The following is a 20,635-nucleotide window of genomic DNA, read 5'->3' as shown; positions in this document are numbered from 1 at the left end:
ATCACTTTTTCACACAGGGCCATGATGGTTTGGATTTTTTTTCACCTTTAATAATAAACACCTTCATTTACAAATTGCATTTTGTGTTTACTTGTGTTGTCCTTGACTATTGTTTAAATTGGTTTGATGTTCCGAAACACTTAAGTGTGACAAACATGCAAAGGAACAGGAAGGGGGCAAACACCTTTTCACACCACTGTATGCTATGTACAGAGTGCAGAGTTCAGGAGTGTGCTAGGTACAGAGTGCAGCGCTCAGGAGGATGCTACGTGCAGAGTTCAGGATTGTGATACATACAAGGTTCAGCAGTGTGCTATGTACAGAGTGCAGAGTTCAGGAGTGTGCTACGTATAGAGTGCAGAGTTCAGAAGTGTGCTACCTACAGAATGCAGAGTTCAGGCATGCGCTGCATGCAGAGTTCAGGAGTGCACTACATACAGAGTGCAGAGTTCAGGCGTGCGCTACGTACAGAGATTAGGCGTGCGCTACGTACAGAGTTCAGGTGTGCGCTACGTACAAAGTGCAGAATTCAGGAGTGCGCTACATAGAGTGCAGAGTTCAGAAGTGCACTACGTCCAGAGTTCAGGAGTGCGCTGCATGCAGAGTTCAGGAGTGCATTAGTGCATTATATACAGAGTGTAAGTTCAGGAGTGCGTTACGTACAGACCGCAGAGTTCAAGAGTGCGTTACGCACAGACTTCAGAGTTCAGGGGTGTTCTGTGTACAGTGTGAAACTTCAACCCCAATCCCCCCTCCTGAGAACGTTCTCTTTCTCTGAGATTGTGGAGCTCTGTCTCTGCCGTGAATGCGTGCAGGGATCTATTTCCGGGAGCTGCTGTGAGCAAAGCTGTCCCTTGTAAACACGGCTTCTGTGTTTCCAAGTAACAGCAGAGAACAAGAGTGGAGGGTGAGAGCCGGAGGTGGGACCTCATTTTATAAGGTATGCGGGTGCGAGTGAGGAGCCCCGAATGCATAACATTAATTATGAGATTGCGCTGTAGAATTTGTTCGTTTGTGAATGTTTGCGATCCCCCTTTTAACGCTGTTTAGAAAACATGGTCGCAATTATTTGCAACATTCAAAGCAGTTTGCAGCCAGTTTTCTAAAGAGGGTCACACGTCATCTACACGGGTATCAGCTCCGACTCCCACTTGTTGTCCAATTGAAGTAACTAAATTTCTTTAATGAACTTTCTGAAACTTCAGAAAAAACTTTTTTTTTTATTAAAACATGACTTTATATCAATATAATACAATTTTAAATAAAATTCAAAATGTTTCCAAAAAAAATAAAAAGGACAGCTGTGACTTCAGCCCGAGTACATCTAGGGTGGTTGCTGGGGGCTCATTTTCATTTGTTGACTCCAGGAATCTTCAAGTTGGGATAAAAGTGGCAGCAGAAGACCATCGAGGACAGCCAGACCCTTCCAGGAGCAGCGCAGACCACTGAAAGTTCAATGAGATGTCAGTCACTGCACACTACTGATACATACTAATGATGTCCATATTGAATACATTTATAGTATTACTTTGCAGGAGGCCCTGTAAGTCATCACTACCGCCGCATCCAGGAGAAAGAACTGACCCTTCTAAGTGCAGAGTAACTCAACCTGCCATTCCCCTATGCGGTGCCAAAGTGGCAATCACCAAGCCATGCCAGGTCATCAGCCATGTGTAGCCAGGCTGATGACCTGACTTTCCTGCACTGTAGTTAAGAAATAAAGCTAGGTCACCTCCCCTCCCCCAGCCTGTGACTGAACAGTCAAGGAGCAGCAGAAGACTGATGAGCTCATCAACCTGCTCTCCCCTCCTATCAAGATCCTTAGTAAAAGCAGCACATATCACACTCATTACACATAGTCAGACACACTTTTAACTCTTTAATCGCCCCTAGATGTTAACCCCCTTCCTACCCAGTGTCATTAGTGCAGTGACAGTGCATTGATCACTTTACTAATGTCACTGGTGATGTCAGTGACAGTTAGTCAGTTATCACCAGTGTCAGTTAGTGTCAGATTGTCCGCCACAGTCCCATTATAAGTTGCTGATCACCATCATTAGTAGTATAAAAAGAAAGCTAAATAAAAATTCCAGTATCCAGTATATCCCATAGTTGGTAGATGCTATAACTGTCAGACAAACCAATCAATATACACTTATTGGGGCTTTTTTTTATTTTTATACATTTTCGCCAAAATTTTGAAAGAAATTTGATTTTTTTTTATTGGATATGTTTTATAGCAGAAAGTAAAAAAATATTGTTTGTTTGTGCCCCCCCCCCCCCAATTTTCAGTCTTTTTTCATATATATATTGCAATTAATGAAAAACTCAGTGGTGATCAAATATCACCAAAAGAAAGCTCTATATGTGTGAAAAAAAAAAAACGATATCAATTTTGTTTGGGTACAGTGTTTCATGACTGCACAGTTAAAATAGCACTATGCTGAATAGCAAAAAAATGCCCCCCATCACAAAGGGGGTAAAATTTTCTGGAGGTCAAGTGGCTATCTGCTCTCTCCTGCTGTCAGTCCCTCTTGTAAATTGAACCTGTTACTTTATGATTGGACAGTGAAGGATCAGCAGATAACCGATGAGCTCAGCTCTCTCCTCCTGTCAACAACAAAATTACTGAACACATAAAGCAGCACAGGAGACCTTCCTTACTTGCGGTCTAACACCAGTAGCCCATCCTTCTGCAGCTCTCTCAAATCCTGGGATGTATCAAACAAGTCCTGTAAGCTGAGTGCAGAGCTGAGTGTTTTCCAGTGCTGTGTAAAAAGAACAAGTGGAGGGTTACATCTCAGCTCAAGCCAATTCAGATATTTCCGTGCATGGGCATCAGTGTAAGAAGGTCAAAGTGCATATAAACCCCAACAATGCACTTCTCTTGTTTTTTCCCTTTTTGGTTTGTTAGAAATACCATTGGAAGCATTTTGTTATGTCTGTTGATCCTGCCAGTAATCTATTCAGTAGAAAACTTCCTGTGCTGCACTCATATCAGTTACATTGTTCCCATTTCTCTCGGTGGACTACAGAACATCTCCTTCCTATGGTATGGAGATATGAAAAGGGGAAGGTGTTCTGTAGTCCAGTCCTTGGGAGACAACAGTGCTCCTCCTAAGATACAGTACAAATAGTAAATGTAGTCACCCGAGGACAGGAAATGTGCAACTGACAGGATCACCAGGTGAGAATATAGGAAAAAAAGCAAGAAAAGATAACAAATGCAGACACCATGTCTAAAGATTGATAAGCTTCAGAATAATACATATTTGCTTTAAATCAGTGGTCTCCAAACTGCGGCCCTTTGCTTGCTTTTATCCGGTCCTTAGGGCACGATTATATTTACTGACACTACTGAAGGGCACAATTCCTCCCAATGACATCAACGATGGGGCACAGTTCCTCCCAATGACATCAACGATGGGGCACAGTTCCTCCCAATGAAACCAACAATGGGGCAAACTTCCTATCAATGACATCAACAATGGGGCACAGTTCCTCCCAATGACACCAATGATGGGGCCCAATGGCACCAATGATGGGGCACAATTCCTCCCAATGACACAGACAATGGGACAAAATTCCTCCCACTGACACCAATGATGTTGGATTGTTTACTCTCACTGATGCTGGGACATTTTGTGGCCACAATCTGGCCCCCCCTAAAGTCTGCAGGACAGTAAACTGGTCCTTTGGAAAGTTTGGAAACCCCTGCTTTAAATCATCAGCCTACTTACCGTATCACTCACAGGATATGTTCACACTCTGTGTGCAAAAAAATATGCGCTTTCCCAACACACTGTGAATGTTGGGCTCTCAGCCCTTCCTTCTCTGTGTTCAGGTTGCTCAGCAGTCGGTTAATTGCAAGAACTCATTGTTCCACAGTGGCTCACCTGTTGATCATCTCCTGTTCATCAGTCAAGCCCACAGCAAGCCCCCTCCTGGCTATTTAAACTGCATGGTTCATTTCTTGAATTGCCTTTGCCAAGCATATCTGGATATCTGCTGTGTTCCTGTTGAAGTCTTGCCTGGCTGACGTCCCTTCTGGTTCCTGATCCTGTCTGCTGCCTCTGATTACGCTGATCTCGGGCTTCCTGATTTCCTGGCTTGTTCTGGCTACCCGATTTGGCTACCGAACTTTGGCTATGATTTGGCTATGTTTACCAGTTGTACCATTTTTACCATTCTATTAAAAGGTGTGATTTTTACTGCATTTTCTGTCTCCGTCTGTTTCGTGGTTCCTGACACACACACAGAAATGTGCTGCCCATTAGCAGACATGCAGTGGTGCCATTTATTCTTAATGGAACTATCAATTCTTAATGGAGCATCTGCTAATGCATGCACCAAAATTCCTGCACCACGTGTTTTTTTGCGAATTTTGCGAAAGGGTCAGGGACATGAACATGCGCATGGTCCATTGCACCTGCATGGTGTGAACAGAGCCTTATATGGTAAGTTGTCCCAATAGTAGCCTGTACCACAGTCCTTCTCACAAGGCCATAAGGACTAGTTCACATGGGGTACGTTGAGCTGCGTTGATCTGAATTGATCAATGCAAGATCAATGTCGAGGACACTGAGAAAACAATTGTTTTCTATGTGCAGGGTTCACTTCACACCATACAAGTGTACAGGCGTGCACTGCAAAAATGCTGGCTTGCATTGCATAAAAATGCTGGCGTGCATTGCATAAAAATGCTGGCGTGCATTGCATAAAAATGCTGGCGTACATTGCATAAAAATGCTGGTGTGCATTGCATAAAAATGCTGGCGTGCATTACATAAAAATGTGTTACAACAGTCTCCGACACAATCCAAAAGCAAACTTATTTCATATGCTACAAATTAGATCAGTGTTGTATAAATGTCCATTATATTTAAAACACTCTCACCTCATGGGGTATCCCAGTATCCATCCTTAAACCCAGTATTAACATTTCTGATAACCTAAAAAAGTAAATTAAAGGAAAAAAAATTGGTAATGAAAGGCAAATGCAGCAAGTTTTTGTAAGGACTTGTGCAGTCTATATGAAATAATACAATATAGGAAGAAAATAAATCCACAAAAGGCCGTACACCAGCAAAACCTGATGGTCATATTGTAAGAGCAGCGTCAGCCCAGCTCCATCCAGGCCACTCCCTCCATGTTTCACCCCAACCACGGGGCTTAGTCATGGACCTCCATGACTTGTGTTTCCTGTATAAACTGTAATCTAGAGCTGTCATTAGCGCACAGAGTCAGTCACTCCAAGTCAAGTTTTTTTCTGAAGCTAGGAAACCTATAAAGCTTAACCACTTGCCGCCCGCCCTATAGGGAATTGACGGTGGCAAAGTGGTTGCATAATCCTGATCGGACGTCATATGACGTGATCAGGATTATGAGCCGCTGCGCGCCCCCGGGGGCGCGCATCGCGGCGATCGTTGTTGCGGGGTGTCAGTCTGACACCCGGCAACTACGATCTCGGTAAAGAGTCTCCAACGGAGACTCTTTACCACGTGATCAGCTGTGTCCAATCACGGCTGATCACAGTGTAAATGAGAAGAGCCGGTGATCGGCTTTTCCTCACTCGCGTCTGTCAGACGCGAGTAGAGGAGAGCCGATCGGCTGCTCCTCTGACAGGGGGGGTCTGTGCTGATCGATTATCAGCACAGCCCCCCCCGAGGATGCCCACACTGGACCACCAGGGACGCCACCAGACCACCAGGGAAAAGGTAATCCTCCCTAGACCACCAGGGATGCCAGTCAGCACAATGGATGCCAATCAGTGCCCATAATGGATGCCAATCAGTGCCCACAATGGGCATCACTGATTGGCATGCATTATTGTTTGGCACTGATTGGCATCCATTAGTACAGTATAACACCAATGCCGCCTATGAGTGCCCACCTTTGCCGCCTATGAGTGCCCACCTGTGCCGCCTATGAGTGCCCATCTGTGCCGTCTATCATGCCCATCTGTGCCGCCTATCATGCCCATCTGTGCCGCCTATCATGCCCATCTGTGCCACCCATCCATGCCAATCCGTGCCGCCCATCCATGCCAATCCGTGCCAGCTATCAGTGCCAATTTGTGCCACCTATCAGTGTCCATCCGTGTCGCCCATCCATGTCGCCCATCAGTGCCGCCCATCAGTGCCACATATCAGTGTCCATCAATGCCACCTCATCAGTGCCACTTCATTGGTGCCACATCATTGGTGCCCATCAGTACCGCCTTATCAGTGCCCATCAGTGTAGCCCCATCAGTGCCCATCAGTGAAGGAGAAAACGTACTTATTTACAAAGTTTTGAAACTGAAACAAAAAAAAACATTTATTTTTTCAAAATTTTCGGTATTTTTTTATTTGTAGCGCAAAAAATTAAAACCGTAGAGGTGATCAAATACCACCAAAAGAAAGCTCTATTTGTGGGAAAAAAATGATAAAAATTTCATTTGGGTACAGTGTAGCATGACCGCGCAATTGTCATTCAAAGTGCGACAGCGCTGAAAGCTCAAAATTGGTCTGGACAGGAAGGTGTTTAAGTGCCCGATATTGAAGTGGTTAAAGGGGTTGTAAAGGTTTGTTTTTTCACCTTAATGCATCCTATGCATTAAGGTGAAAAAACACTTGTCAATGTTCCCCCCAGAATGAATGAAATGTGTCTGTTGTGCTGGTGGCTGCCACGTTCTTGGAATCTCCATTCATCTGCCTCCTGGATTCACCCGCTGCCATAACCTTCAGGTGCTGCAGGGGTTAATACAAGCGGCTGTACCTGTCACAGGCCGTCATCAAAAGTGCAGACTATGCCCATCCTCTCCGCATCCCTCCTCCATTCATAGAAGCCATCAATTCCCTCTTTGAAAAGTGCTCTAATAATGGAGGACTACCATATGAATAAAAGCTCTGGCTCCTCCATTCATAAAGTGCTTTTTATTGTGGGAACTGATAATTCAGTTAGGGGTGCAGAATTGGCGGGCATAGTTGACACTTTTAACAAGCACCTGTGATAGGTGCAGCTGCTCATACTAACCCTTACAGCACCAGAAGAACATACTGTAGACCAGAGTATCCAGGGGGGTGGTGGAAGGATAATTTCAAATAAGGGGCACTTTTCATTCACTGTAAGTACTGTCCCTGGTGCTGAAAAAATGAAATTACTAAACTTAAAGCGGGGTTCCACCCTAAGGTGGAACTTCCGCTCATCGGAACCCTCCCCCCATCCGGTGTCACAGTTGGCACCTTTCGGGGGGAGGGGGGTGCAGATACCTGTCTAAGACAGGTATTTGCACCCACTTCCGGGCATAGGCTCCCACGGGAGTCTATGCCTCTTCCTGTCCCGGCGCGCTGTCTGCTGGGACACACATGGGTCCCAGAGACAGCGCGGACCATTCATATTGCGCTGCGCGACTCGCGCATGCGCAGTAGGGAACCGGGAAGTGAAGCCGCAACGCTTCACTTCCTGATTCCCTTACTTTGAATGGCGGCGGCAGCAGCCGATATCGCTGGACCCTGGGACAGGTGAATGTCCATTTATTAAAAGTCCGCAGCTGTAGTATTTTTAGCTGCTGGCTTTTAATATATATTTTTTTCCAGTGAAATCCCTCTTTAGGTTTTACCTGGTTAGGAATTTTACAAATCACTTGATGAAAATTAGTATACTAACATATCGAAGTCACTTTGTTCAGTCACTTTTCGAGTGCCATGTCCATTGGCCATCACCTCCTTCATCCAAGGTTCTGGTTCCAAGGTCTGTATACGCGCTTCCCTCCTTTTCCTCCCGCTGGCCCGAGGTACAAACCGCCCATGAGCACCTATGAACGTTAGCAGAAAAATATGGAGCCTTCATTGGAACACTACCATCAATATTGACTATACTGTCTGCAGACTAAACGATCGGATTTTTGTCCGAGAATTGTGTGATGACAGACTGTTTGCCTAAAATCCGACCGTTAGTATGCTCCATCAGACAATTGTTGGCCAACTTTTTGTCAACAAATGTTGGAAGGCAGGCTATAAAAATTTTCGGCGGACAACGTTATGCTGTCAGATTATCGTCTGTCACACAAAAGCTCAAAGTACAAACACGCATGCTCAGAATCAATGCTCACCAAACACGACTTTAGCAGAAGGTGCCCAAAGGGTGGAGCCCAAGGGCTGAAATTCCTTGTAGTACGTCACTACGTTCGTGTTTGTTGGCCTACAATTGTGTACCGTTTGTATGCAAGACAAGTTCACGGCACACCCTCTGGACCCCACTGGGTATAGTGACAAAAGTCTGATGCTTTGTTGGCCAACAATCTGATTGTGTGTATGAGGTTTAAGGTGTTGATTTACTAAAATTGGAGAGAGCTAAATCTGGTGCCTGTCCACATAGAAACCAATCAGCTTCCCAGATTTTGCACTCTCCAGTTTTAGTAAACCAACCACCCCTGTGATTCCATATAGTACAAAAGGTCTTGTTAGAGCATTTAGAACTATTTAAGTGGGCTAAACTGAAAGGTCTGAATTTTCAAAGCAGCACATTCTGGGGTATTCATAAAGAGTGACGTAGACACTGACAATGCAATGCCCTGCCCTGCCCTGCCACTGTGAAAATGTAGGAGAAAATGACACAGGATTTGTTAATATGACATTCCAGACTTATTGTTTTCGGAGTGGAGAAAGCTGCGTTATTTGTTTTCTCAGCATTTTGTAGTCCCAGTTTGGGGTCCTGGAGCTTGAAGGTTCCAAAGTGTCTTGGTGAGATGTCATTTTCAATCCTGTGTCTGGATTTTACCGGGTGACTGCAGCTTGTCTGAGTACATAGGTGTGCAGGGTCGTTATATACTCAAGCCTGAAGATAGCTCAGAGCTTCCAGTTTGGAGACAGCTCAGATATTGGAGGCAGGAGGTCTCCCCAAGGGGTCAGAGGAGACCCAGCGAAGAGTCAAGAGACAGAAAGGCTCAACCAGGGGTCAGAGGAGCCCCAGCCAGGAGACAGGTGGTCTCACCCAGGGGTCAGAGGAGTCCCAGCCAGGAGTCAAGAGACATAAGGTCTCATCCAAGGGGGTCAAAGGAGCCCCGCCAAGAGTCAAGAGACAGAAAGTCTCAACCAGAGTCAGAGGAGCCCCAGCCAGGAGACAGGTGATCTCAACCAGGGGTCAGTGTAGTCCCAGCCAGGAGTCAAGAGACAGAAGGTCTCACCCAGGGGTCAGAGGAGTCCCAGCCAGGAGTCAAGAGACAAAGTCTCACCCAGGGGTCAGAGGAGTCCCAGCCAGGAGTCAAGAGACATAAGGTCTCATCCAAGGGGGTCAAAGGAGCCCCGCCAAGAGTCAAGAGACAGAAAGTCTCAACCAGAGTCAGAGGAGCCCCAGCCAGGAGACAGGTGATCTCAACCAGGGGTCAGAGGAGTCCCAGCCAGGAGTCAAGAGACATAAGGTCTCATCCAAGGGGGTCAAAGGAGCCCCGCCAAGAGTCAAGAGACAGAAAGTCTCAACCAGAGTCAGAGGAGCCCCAGCCAGGAGACAGGTGATCTCAACCAGGGGTCAGTGTAGTCCCAGCCAGGAGTCAAGAGACAGAAGGTCTCACCCAGGGGTCAGAGGAGTCCCAGCCAGGAGTCAAGAGACAAAGTCTCACCCAGGGGTCAGAGGAGTCCCAGCCAGGAGTCAAGAGACATAAGGTCTCATCCAAGGGGGTCAAAGGAGCCCCGCCAAGAGTCAAGAGACAGAAAGTCTCAACCAGAGTCAGAGGAGCCCCAGCCAGGAGACAGGTGATCTCAACCAGGGGTCAGTGGAGTCCCAGCCAGGAGTCAAGAGACAGAAAGTCTCACCCAGGGGTCAGAGGAGTCCCAGCCAGGAGTCAAGAGACAGAAGGTCTCACCCAAGGGGGTCAAAGGAGCCCCGCCAAGAGTCAAGAGACAGAAAGTCTCAACCAGAGTCAGAGGAGCCCCAGCCAGGAGACAGGTGATCTCAACCAGGGGTCAGTGGAGTCCAAGCCAGGAGTCAAGAGACAGAAAGTCTCACCCAGGGGTCAGAGGAGTCCCAGCCATAAGTCAAGAGACAGAAGGTCTCACCCAAGGGGGTCAAAGGAGCCCCGCCAAGAGTCAAGAGACAGAAAGTCTCAACCAGAGTCAGAGGAGCCGCAGCCAAGAGACAGGTGGTCTCAACCAGGGGTCAGAGGAGTCCCAGCCAGGAGTCAAGAGACAGAAGGTCTCACCCAGGGGGTCAAAGGAGACCCAGCCAAGAGATCTCACCCAGGCATCAGAGGAGCCCCAGCCAGGAATCAAGTGACAGGCAGTCTCACCCAGGGGTTAGAGGAGCCCCAGCTACGAGACAGGAGATCTCATCCAAGAGTCAGTTGGTCTCCTATCAGGGAGTCAGGAAAACCCCTATCAAGGGGCCAGGATTGGGCCATGCAGGGTGCTGTGACTAAAGAGAAAGTGAGCCAAGTCAACCAGGAGTGCTGGGCAACACAGTCAGAATTACTGGTAAGAAGAGCAGCGGTGCTGCTGACAAGGGAACCAGGTGGTTTGGCATGTTCAGTTGATTATTCATGTGGAAGTGGAAAAAAAACCTACTTGGGCAACTGATGTTTATGTGAACTTTCCATTTTGTTCAATAAAAGTGGCCTTCCCTGTCCTAAAAGACACTTTGGACTGGTGCAACTCACTGAGAAAAAAGTACCTTCCACGTGAGTATAATCACCCCAACACTCTTTAGAAATTCCATCACTACTCTGCACCACAAATGGGGATTCTGGAAGATGTTATTATTTAAAATATGGCCATTAAGTAAAGAGCAGCTTCACTAAAGTTACAGCTATTATTGACCTCTTTCACATCCTATACAAAACTAAAAAACCATCAGCCTCACTTAAAGAGAACCAGTCATGATCAGGCCTATGCTAAAGAAATCATATATGTGCAGGCTTATTTATGGGAGATTTATTCAGATCCCCTATCTTGACTAATCAGCCTTCCTTAAATAGACCCCATTGTGTATAAGCAACTTAAGCTCACCTGGTCCTACTCCAATATACTGTTTTCCCAACCAGTATGACGTATTATGCATGCTGACGGCCCCCTGCAATCAAAATAAACAATATCATTCATAGGATACATTCAAGAACTAAATCACTTAAATTTTAATATACAGATGATTAACTCCAAATAACTAATTCCAAATATTCTGGCCAACCCTCTGGACCCCACTGGGTATAGTGACTGTGAATACCCTATGCTGCCAGTGTAGCAGTCCATCTACTGCAATAGACAGCCCTGGAGTGTCCATCATAATTCCATCAGTGCCGACTAATGAGAGAAGCATTTGAGGCTTCTTCTTCCAGGTAAAGTGTCGCAGAAGAAAGAAGTGCTTTTTATTGGTCAGTGAGGTCACTGAAACACGCTGACCAATGAGCACTTGCCATTGTGATTGCGGTGATCAGTGTTAGGACCAATACACTGGCAGCACTGGACATCATTGCCACTATGTACAGAGGCAAGGTCAGCATATTTAGAGTTACTTCATCTTTACACTTTTTGTGCAAAGTTGAACTTACCCTTTATACAAATCTTTAGGCCTGAAAGGTGCATACAAAGAATAAACCGGCTCAGGCAAGGAAAGGGTCAAAAATATAAGTTAATATAAAATAAAGGGTACTCACGTTCCTGGCAAAATTTGACACCTCATAGTGCCGGAATCCTGCCCGCTGCAGAATCCGCCTGGCGTCATCGTACATCTGGGCAGTCAGTTCTTGATTGGGAAACGCGATTTGGCCCCTCTCCTTCAGTCTGAACAGCGCTGTGCCCCTTTCCAAGGTCAGCTGGTACAAAGACACATGGTCATCACACTGGTCCAAAAGCCTTTCTAAGGTGCTGTGCCACGCTGCCAGGCTTTGTCCTGGAAGTCCAAACATCACATCAACCGAGGTGCGACCTGGAAAAAGTTTGCAGGCCTCCTTTAAGGTCTCCAGGGCTTCTGAAGCTGTGTGTGTCCTACCAAGGAGCTGCAGGTCACCGTCATCCAGGGACTGGGAGAAGCAAACAAATAACATATAGAGGATGGCATAAAAAGGAATGGTAGCCACTATGTGAAACTCTATTTATTATGTGACCCTCTATGCTAGACAAGAAATCCTCCCAAAGTGGAAGCTTCCCATCCCACTTGGCGAGCCACAATTAATAGGGCCCTATGTCTGTATAAACCTGCCTACTCAAGTCGTAACTGTCTGCAAAAATCCAACAAGATCTAGGCAAACTGTGTAGATGTACGGGGCTATTGGTTTAGTTCTAACCCTGCATACCCCACTTTAATATACACCAATCAGCCATAACATTATGACCGCCCAACTAATATTGAGTATGGCCCCCTTTTGCTGAAACAGCCCTGACCCATTGAGGCATTGACACCAAAGTAACATCCACATGACTGGCAGGACCCAAGGTTTCCCAGCAGAACATTGCCCAAAGCGTCACACTGCCTCTGCCAACTTGCCTTCTTATACCGCATTCTGGTTCCATCTCTTCCACAGGTAAGTGACGCACGTGCACCCGGCCATCTACGTGATGTAAAAGAAAACATGATTCATCAGACCAGGCCACCTTCTTCCATTGCTCCGTAGTCCAGTTCTGATGTTCATATGACCAGTGTAGAAGCTTTGCTATGGACATGGGTCACCATGGGCTTCACAGCCCCGTACACAACAAACTGCGATGCCCATTTTTTTCTGTTTTCACCACAACAACTTCATGGACAACATGTTCACTTGCTGCCTAATATATCCCACCAATTTTCAGATGCCATTGTAACAATGTATTCCCTTTACCTGTCAGTGGTCATAATGTTATAGCTGATCGGTGTATAATGGTGCTCTTGGAGCCACTTCAGGGAAACTTACTGTATTGCTGTGATTACTGAAGGTTGCACGTCCCTCTATATCTGGCAAACCCCAAGTTTGCCAGATACATGCTCAGTTTTGTACCTTTTTGTATATTAAATCACAACATTTAATGAAATGTACCTGTTAAAAAGAGGAACTTATAATTTGACAGTTGTCAATTTATTTCAAGTTCATAACGTCACAGAGATGCTCACCAGCCCCAACGTCTATCGCTAATTTTGGACAGATTGGGGAAGGGACAGAATCTGTGATTGCCATTACCGCGATTTATATTCCCTTCCTGCCAGGAGAGGGACTGAAACAAAATGCCTTACAAAAGAAGGGGCGGGAGCACCGACCTTCTGCATTACCATAAATAATTTTAATAAATGTAAACAGCAATGTGGTATACAAGCATATCAACGCAACAGCAATATCGAGCAGTAAATCATAGGTCTACAACTGGAACCGGAGATGTTGGAGGATCAGCCAGTATGGCAGGGTGGCTAACGCGTTTAGAGGGAGAACCCTCTTCTTCAAAGTCAAAGCAATAAATGACTGGCTTCTTCTATCTGTCTCTATAAATACGCCAAGATATTGCCACACCTATCCATGTGGCCCCTCCTCCCCTACAAACAGAGGGGGAGTGTATTCCACTGTCAAATATTCAGGCCCACCTATAGCTTAAGTGATGAATGACTGGCTTCTTCTACCTGTCTCTATATATAGACTCATAGTGGTGGAGGGGCAGATTTCAGGAGCCCTACCCCGAATCCAGCACCAACTCCTAAAGGTAAGGACACGGATGGCTGCCCTCCCATCTAACCTGTCCGGGATGGGGTGCTAGTGCGAGTGAGGGGGCGAGGGGCAGCTTCCAGGAGCTCGCACTACCGCACTACCTCCGATCATGGCCCACTGTCCGATCACCACCTTCCTGTCCATCTCCCGCACCGGGGGGGTGGGGGGTTAGGTGGTCTATTGTGTGAGTGAGGGGGGCAAGTTTGTTTTATGCCCTCCCCAAAATATTGAGCACCGCCCGCCACTGCTCTACAGTTGCATGCTTAAATCCACCCCATAAAAGGGCTGTCAATAATGTACATCCCGCATTTAAAGTAAGAATAAGGCAGGCCATACATAAAGCAATTTTCTTGGTTGCAGGAAAGAAAATGTTTTGATTTTCCCATCAACACAATCAGAATTCTGCCTTCCCCACCAGCAGCCAGCGATCGCTCAATAATAACCTGATAGGCTGCTTATACAACCAAACCTGCCCATAGAAGGATCAAAATTCGGCCAGTTCAACGGGGGCCAGCAGAATTTTGATCTATCCATGGCTGGCTTTAGATGCTTGAAAATTGCTCATAGGTGCCTCTTATTGCAGTTCAATATTTCGCCAAGATAGCTTATTAAAACAAAGGGTGCTCATAATTAAAAAAATGCCACTTTATATTTCCAGGCCGTATAAACCTACGTTGTTCACTCCAAGTAAGGATCATATGCATCAGTATTATTTATATAGCACATGGGTGCTCAACTGGTGGCTCACTGGCCACATGTGGTCCGCAGAGCCCTCTGATGGGGCCCATGACCTAACAAAAAAAAAAAAAAAGTGTGTATATATATATATATATATATATATATATATATATATATATATATATATAAATGTAAAACAAAAATCATGAAATGATCATTATCACACCTTATAAGTGGCACTTTAAAACCAGTAGGTCAGATTCAACACTTAGATTGTTCAGCATCTACTGGTTTTAAAGTGCTACTTATGAAGGTGTGATAATGATCATTTCATGAATTTTGATGAGCTAAGACTCCCTGGCCAATCGGGTCTCAGGACCCACTTCCTGATTGCCCCAAGCCCACCCTTTTTTTGAAGTCAATTAATCATGTGCTTCAAAAAAGAAAAAAAAAACCTCACACCTCACTGAAATCCATGCATCCGCCACCCTGCATGTAGGGGGGGGGGGGGGGGGGGAGGGGGCGGCGCCCCTGCTCCCTTAATAGAGCGTCCGCCACTGTGTACTGAGGTGTCAGGCTGAAGTTCAGTTTTAAATTCCGATGTAACTACACTTATAGTATATTAATGGAAGTAAATTGCAGCCAGTACCTGTAATCCAACAGACAGGCGGGTGACCCCGGCGTCCCTGAACTGCTGCAGCTTGCTTCTCCTTGATGAGGTGGGATTGGCTTCCAAAGTGATTTCGGCATTGTGCGGCAAATAGGCATGTTTGGATATCACCTCCAGTATGGCAGCGATGGTGTGGGGGCTGGCAAGGCTTGGAGTGCCGCCACCAAAAAATACTGAGGGAACCCTGCAATAAATACAATTCATAATACAATTATAAAATTATAATAATAATATAATTATAATATAGTTATAAATGTATAATAATATAAATTTATAATATAATATATAAATTATAATACATTAATAATAATATATAATTTATCATTTATAATAATAATAATAATAATAATAATAATATAATTATAATATAATAATATAAGTTTAAATGTATAATAAATATAAATATAAATATATATATATATATATATATATAAATTAATAATAAAATATAAATTATAATTTATAATAGGAATAATATAATTATATTTTTTTGTTTTTGTTTTTTTGCGTTTTTTGTTTTTTTGAACATGGATAATTGGTTATAAAAATAATGAATCGATATATATGTAAGATATGTTTTGTGATATGCATGCAATGAAAATATATTTGTGTTAATGTATAAAAGTTTGTTAAAAATAAAATACAGAATTTACAAAAAAAATATAGTTACAAATGTATAATAATATAATATAATAATATAGTTACAAATGTATAATATATTATTAATAATAAAATATAAATTATAATCTATAATAATAATACTATTAATAATAATAATTATAATAGTAATAAGAATATGATTATAATAATATAGATAGAAATGTATAATAATATATATTTGTTATAAATTTATAATAAATTATTAATAATAAAATATAAATTAGGATTCATAATAATAATATAATTATAATATAAAAATATAATTATAAATTTATAATAAATTATTAATAAAAGACAAATTATATATAGTATAATCATATTATTAGTATTATTATAAAACAATAATTATAATAAATGTATAATATATATATTTTATATATATATATATATATATATATAAAAAATAATAATAAAGTCAAATATTTGCTACCTGCAGCTAGAATACAACCAAGCAAAGGTGACTTAGACCAGCCGCCATAAATGGTTCAATTCAAACCATCTATGGGCAGGCTGATAGTACCCAAATCGATTATTGTAAGACTTGGGTACAACCAGCATGTCATACTTTTCATGCGATTATTGCCAGTGGCTATAGTCACTAGAAATAATCACTTTGTTCTCCCGTTGGGGACCCACCAGTAAAAAAAACACAATGGCTCCACGAAAGGGATTCCCCCATCAACTCTGACTGTGTTGATGGGGGAAAATCGAGCGATTTACACCCCTGGCTCCCGTGGTCCCTGGGTGGTCCTGGTCACAAAGACCTTACCTGCGCACTTGGCTGAGTTGGACCAAGGTGGAAGCCTCTTGCAGCAGACAGGTCCGGATGGCGCCTTCATTGTCAGACTGGGCAATGTATTTGTTGAAGTTGCAGTAAGTGCAGCGCCTCTCACAGTACGGCCACTGAAAACACAGCAATGGGGACATGACTGTACCGAACATCTATGTCACATGGACAATAAGCACTTAAAGTGACACTAAATCCTCATTATACAAAACTATCAATAATTGGTGTATTCCATACTGTTCATACTCACCCAGTCACTATGAGATTAGTTTTCTGTATTCTGCAAAAAAAAAAAACCTGGTTGATCCTGCTGCTCTCTAGCTCCACCTTCTGCTCATGTCCCCAATTCAGCTAGAGATTTTTGCAGCTGTGGCGGCAGTTCTGCACATGCTCAGTTTTCAGTGAGTTTCTATGCTGAGCATTTCCTCCCTATCATATCTGGGCAGCCCATGTGACTATAGAGTCACACATGTGGGGCGTGTACACAGTGGTAAATGACAGCCCACTCCCTCCCTCCTCCTCCATGCCCACTAACCAGCTAAACATAATGGGGGAGAGATATTACATGTAGATTAATGGAGGCTTCACCTCCCTCTTGTTCTAAGACACAGGCTGGAGGGGCGTGGCACACACACTGTGAATGGCAGAAATCCACCACACCATGTTATTGCCAAAAAATGATAAAAGATTTGATTTCAAATATATATTTGTATGATCATTTAAAACAGTTTATTGATACTTAGTTATTTTTACTCTGTATTCCAAAAGCTGTTTTTTTTTTTGTTTTTTTTTGAACGTGTGACCAGCAGCTGAGTACTGGTAGCTCCTCCTGCTTATGTTTCCCTGCAGACAGGCTGGAAAAGATCCGGGTCATGTGACAGCTGGATATCGATTAGGAAAAGGGTACTTAGATGGTTATTTATAAGAAAATAATTACAGTGCCATCATCCACATACAGAACAAGAAGGGACAACCTGATGAGTGCTTTTATGGAGCTTAATTTTCCTGATGGGGTGGAAGGTTTTGGGAATTGTAATAAATGTATTAGCTCATATGGTTAAAGGAGACGTCATCACGCCAGCGTAGCTGTATATCTGCCTCCTGCTGGAAGTTCATGAAATATGCATGTTTTGTATAGGCAAATGTGGGGTGCTTTTTTTTTCCCCCTTGGTCTATGTTTTGATGTAGGCTGGTACAGTTGTTATTGTGACCGGTTTGAGTGATTTACTGTTGTATACATCTGTTATAAAATTTAAATAAAAAGTAATTTACAAAAAAATAAAAAAATAAAATAGAAGCGACTATGTAAATGAAACGGTGTGTATTTAGTATCACTTAAAACACTTCCCGGTTACAGCACGGGTTTACTTTGACGTCATATGACGTCATCCCGTGATCGCGCTGCCTGTGGGCCCCCCTGCGGTGATCAAATACCAGCAAAAGAAAGCTTTATTTGTATGAAAAATTATATAAATTCAGTTCAGATAGAGTGTTGCATGACCACGTAATTACCAGTTAAAGTAGCACAGTGGCAAATAGCAAAAAATGGCCTGGTCATGAAGGGGGGTAAAATCTTCTGTGGGTATACACTCCCCTTGCACACGTGCGGCTGTGAAGCAGGGAGTTCCTCTGTCACCTATATTTGTCTGACTGCTTGGACAGCTCTCTTGTGGAATAGCTCCACTGGGTTCAGACTGATGTCCAAACTTGCTTGAGCTCACCCCTACTGACCAATAACTTGCATTTTTGTAATATTATTTTGGGGCTCATTCACACAGGCAACCGGGGGCCAGAAAAAGCAGGTGATTGAGCTGCAGTTTTACTGCCCCACCGGACCACCCATCCAGTGCTGGGACAAGATCATCCAGTATCCAGGGCAAAAATGACAAATTGCTCCCCTGCCCCCCTCCCCCCCCCCCCATTATGTGCAAGCTTATGAGGAGGAAGGGGAGAGAGCACAGCCCACACCACCTCTCAGCTCTCTCCTGCTCCCCCATTATGTGCAAGCTTATAAGGAGGAAGGGGAGAGAGCACAGCTCACACCACCTCCCAGCTCTCTCCTGCACCCCCCCCCCCCCATTATGTGGGAGCTTATGAGGACGAAGGGGAGAGAGAGCACAGCCCACACCACCTCCCAGCTCTCTCCTGCACCCCTTGCTGCTTCCAATGCTGGGCTGACAGATGTAAGGATGCAGCTGTCACTACTCCTGGCAGTCTTATAGTAGAAGGAACTTGTGGCTCCCCCATCCCTACAATGCACGCTGCGCCCAGGGCAGCCGCCCCCCCCCCCCCTTCTGCCCATCCCTTGTCCTGGCCCTGTACCCATCTAAAGAAGCACATGCTGCCACTTGAGGCTGTACGCGTGCAAAAGATTCACATTAGATGGGCAGCACTGGCAAGTGAATGGGGCCACACGTCCACGTTCAATGTACCAGGCTGTGGTTTGGCATTTTTTTTAGGGTTAAATAGGGTTGCACCGATACTATTATCAGTGCCAATACTGAGTTTTTGCACAAGTATCGGTACTCGTGTAAATGCACCGATACCTGAAACCGATACCTTTCAGGCTCGATTCTTTGAGCTGTCAGTGGGTCTCCCCTGTGTTAAAGAAATCGGTAATTGGAGCTGTCAAAAAAAAAAAAAAACAGCCGGCAATGTTTATTAACAACATTGCTCAGCCCTGAAAAGCTAAAATAAAAAGAAACATTGTTTCTTTTTGTATATTTCTGTTTCTTCATCTGCAGATCAAAGGGATGAACAAATGTTCCTCTGTTAAACCCCTTATTAACCCTTAATTTACTCTAGCTTTAACTAACTCCTTATTCTCCTCCATTTAAATTATTATTTTCCTGCTTTTTTTCTTTTGTTGACGTCTATTTTATAAACGATAAACAATTAAAACTTTTTTTTTGTTTGCTTTGTTAGTGAATATTTTTACACATATATATTTACACATTTCACATTGAAAAAGCACAAAATAAAAAAATAAAAAAAATCTATTTATTTCATTTGGAAATAGCTTTTCAATGATTTGTACCATTGCTGACAGCTTGAAGTTAAAACAAAACAGTTACGGTAGGTATCAGTACTTGGTATCGGCGAGTACATAAAAAAAAAGTATCGGTACTCGTACTCATTGTAAAAAAAAAAAAAAAAAAAAAATGATATCAGTGCATCCCTTGTTGCCTCCTAGCTAACTGCCCTCTGAAAAGTGATCCACTGTAGATTGTCTTGCTGAAAGGCAGCCAGCAGTGGCGTCGCTTTGTCGGTGCGGAACACCAGAAGGGTGACACCTTCAAGTAGGAAGTGATATCCAACCATGATGGTGTCACCCCACATTATTTACAACTGATTTGGGCTGCGCAGTGTGACTTGTGAAAAAAAATAAAAAGTGGCGCCCGTGTGCAATCGCCCCAATGCTGGCAGTACATGAAATCTGTACAGCTGTCTGCTCAGGCTCAGTGTATGTGATTTCTATATACTCTTCATCATTACATAGTGACCCCATAGAACTTACATGGACATAGACAGCAGCCTCCTCCTCTGTCCTGGAGATCTCTGCACTGTGCACCCCCTGCCTGGGGATCACACAACACTTCTCAGCAAATGACAGCAGCACCCTGGACCGAAGCATGTCCCTGGATCACGTGATCATTGTCCCTGGCAGACCTCGTGCAGCTGATGACCTCTGAAGGGTTAACTCAGGCTTGCTACATTGAATCCCCTTCCGGGGATTTTCCATTGAGAGAGGCGAACTAGCGCTCCCCCTGGTGGGCACTCAGAGGAACGACCTCTATACAGAACCCAAGCAGGTCACTGCACTGAGAGATGGGAGAGAGAGAGAGAGAGAGAATGGTGGAGGGACATCATTATTGTTATTATATATCTATATATATAGATAGATAGATAGATAGATAGATAGATAGATAGATAGATAGATAGATCTACATAGATCAAGATAGATAGATAGAGCTAGATATTTATAATTAGATAGATAGATCTAGATATTGATTGATAGATAGATAGATAGATAGATAGATAGATAGATAGATAGATAGATAGATAGATAGATCTATCTATCTAGATCTATCTATCTAATTATAAATATCTAGATCTATCTATCTAGATCTATATAGATCTATCTATATCTATCTATGTATCTAGATCTATCTATGTATCTAGATCTATCTATGTATCTAGA

General features: G+C 43.7%; 1 protein-coding gene across 1 annotated transcript; it reads right to left on the bottom strand.

Annotated features, from left to right (window-relative positions):
* Positions 1 to 1,200: 1,200 nt before the first annotated feature.
* Positions 1,201 to 20,171, bottom strand: RSAD1 (radical S-adenosyl methionine domain containing 1). Its single transcript, XM_077458914.1, has 9 exons — positions 19,952 to 20,171; positions 16,417 to 16,550; positions 14,967 to 15,171; positions 11,627 to 11,992; positions 10,983 to 11,046; positions 7,651 to 7,798; positions 4,898 to 4,952; positions 2,665 to 2,768; positions 1,201 to 1,445 (listed from the first exon to the last, which is right to left on the bottom strand). Exons 1-9 carry the CDS (start codon positions 20,066 to 20,068, stop codon positions 1,325 to 1,327), a joined length of 1,314 nt encoding a protein of 437 aa, XP_077315040.1. The 5' UTR covers positions 20,069 to 20,171; the 3' UTR covers positions 1,201 to 1,324.
* Positions 20,172 to 20,635: the final 464 nt, after the last annotated feature.

Source organism: Lithobates pipiens, unplaced genomic scaffold (assembly GCF_037356315.1).
Source record: "Lithobates pipiens isolate NorthernLeopardFrog02 unplaced genomic scaffold, aLitPip1_a1.2 Scaffold_28, whole genome shotgun sequence".
NCBI classification, from domain to species: domain Eukaryota; kingdom Metazoa; phylum Chordata; class Amphibia; order Anura; family Ranidae; genus Lithobates; species Lithobates pipiens.
This window is presented reverse-complemented; position numbering and strand designations above follow the sequence as displayed.

Bases quoted from the DNA above. Each gene is read 5' to 3' on its own strand.
- RSAD1 (XM_077458914.1), bottom strand. From the start codon at position 20,068: ATGCTTCGGTCCAGGGTGCTGCTGTCATTTGCTGAGAAGTGTTGTGTG. The intron at 11,047-11,626 runs GTGAGTACCCTT...TTTTGATTGCAG, and splicing joins TGTCAAATTTTGCCAGGAAC to GGGGCCGTCAGCATGCATAA. The intron at 1,446-2,664 runs GTAAGGAAGGTC...TTGAACTTTCAG, and splicing joins CTACTGGTGTTAGACCGCAA to TGGTCTGCGCTGCTCCTGGA.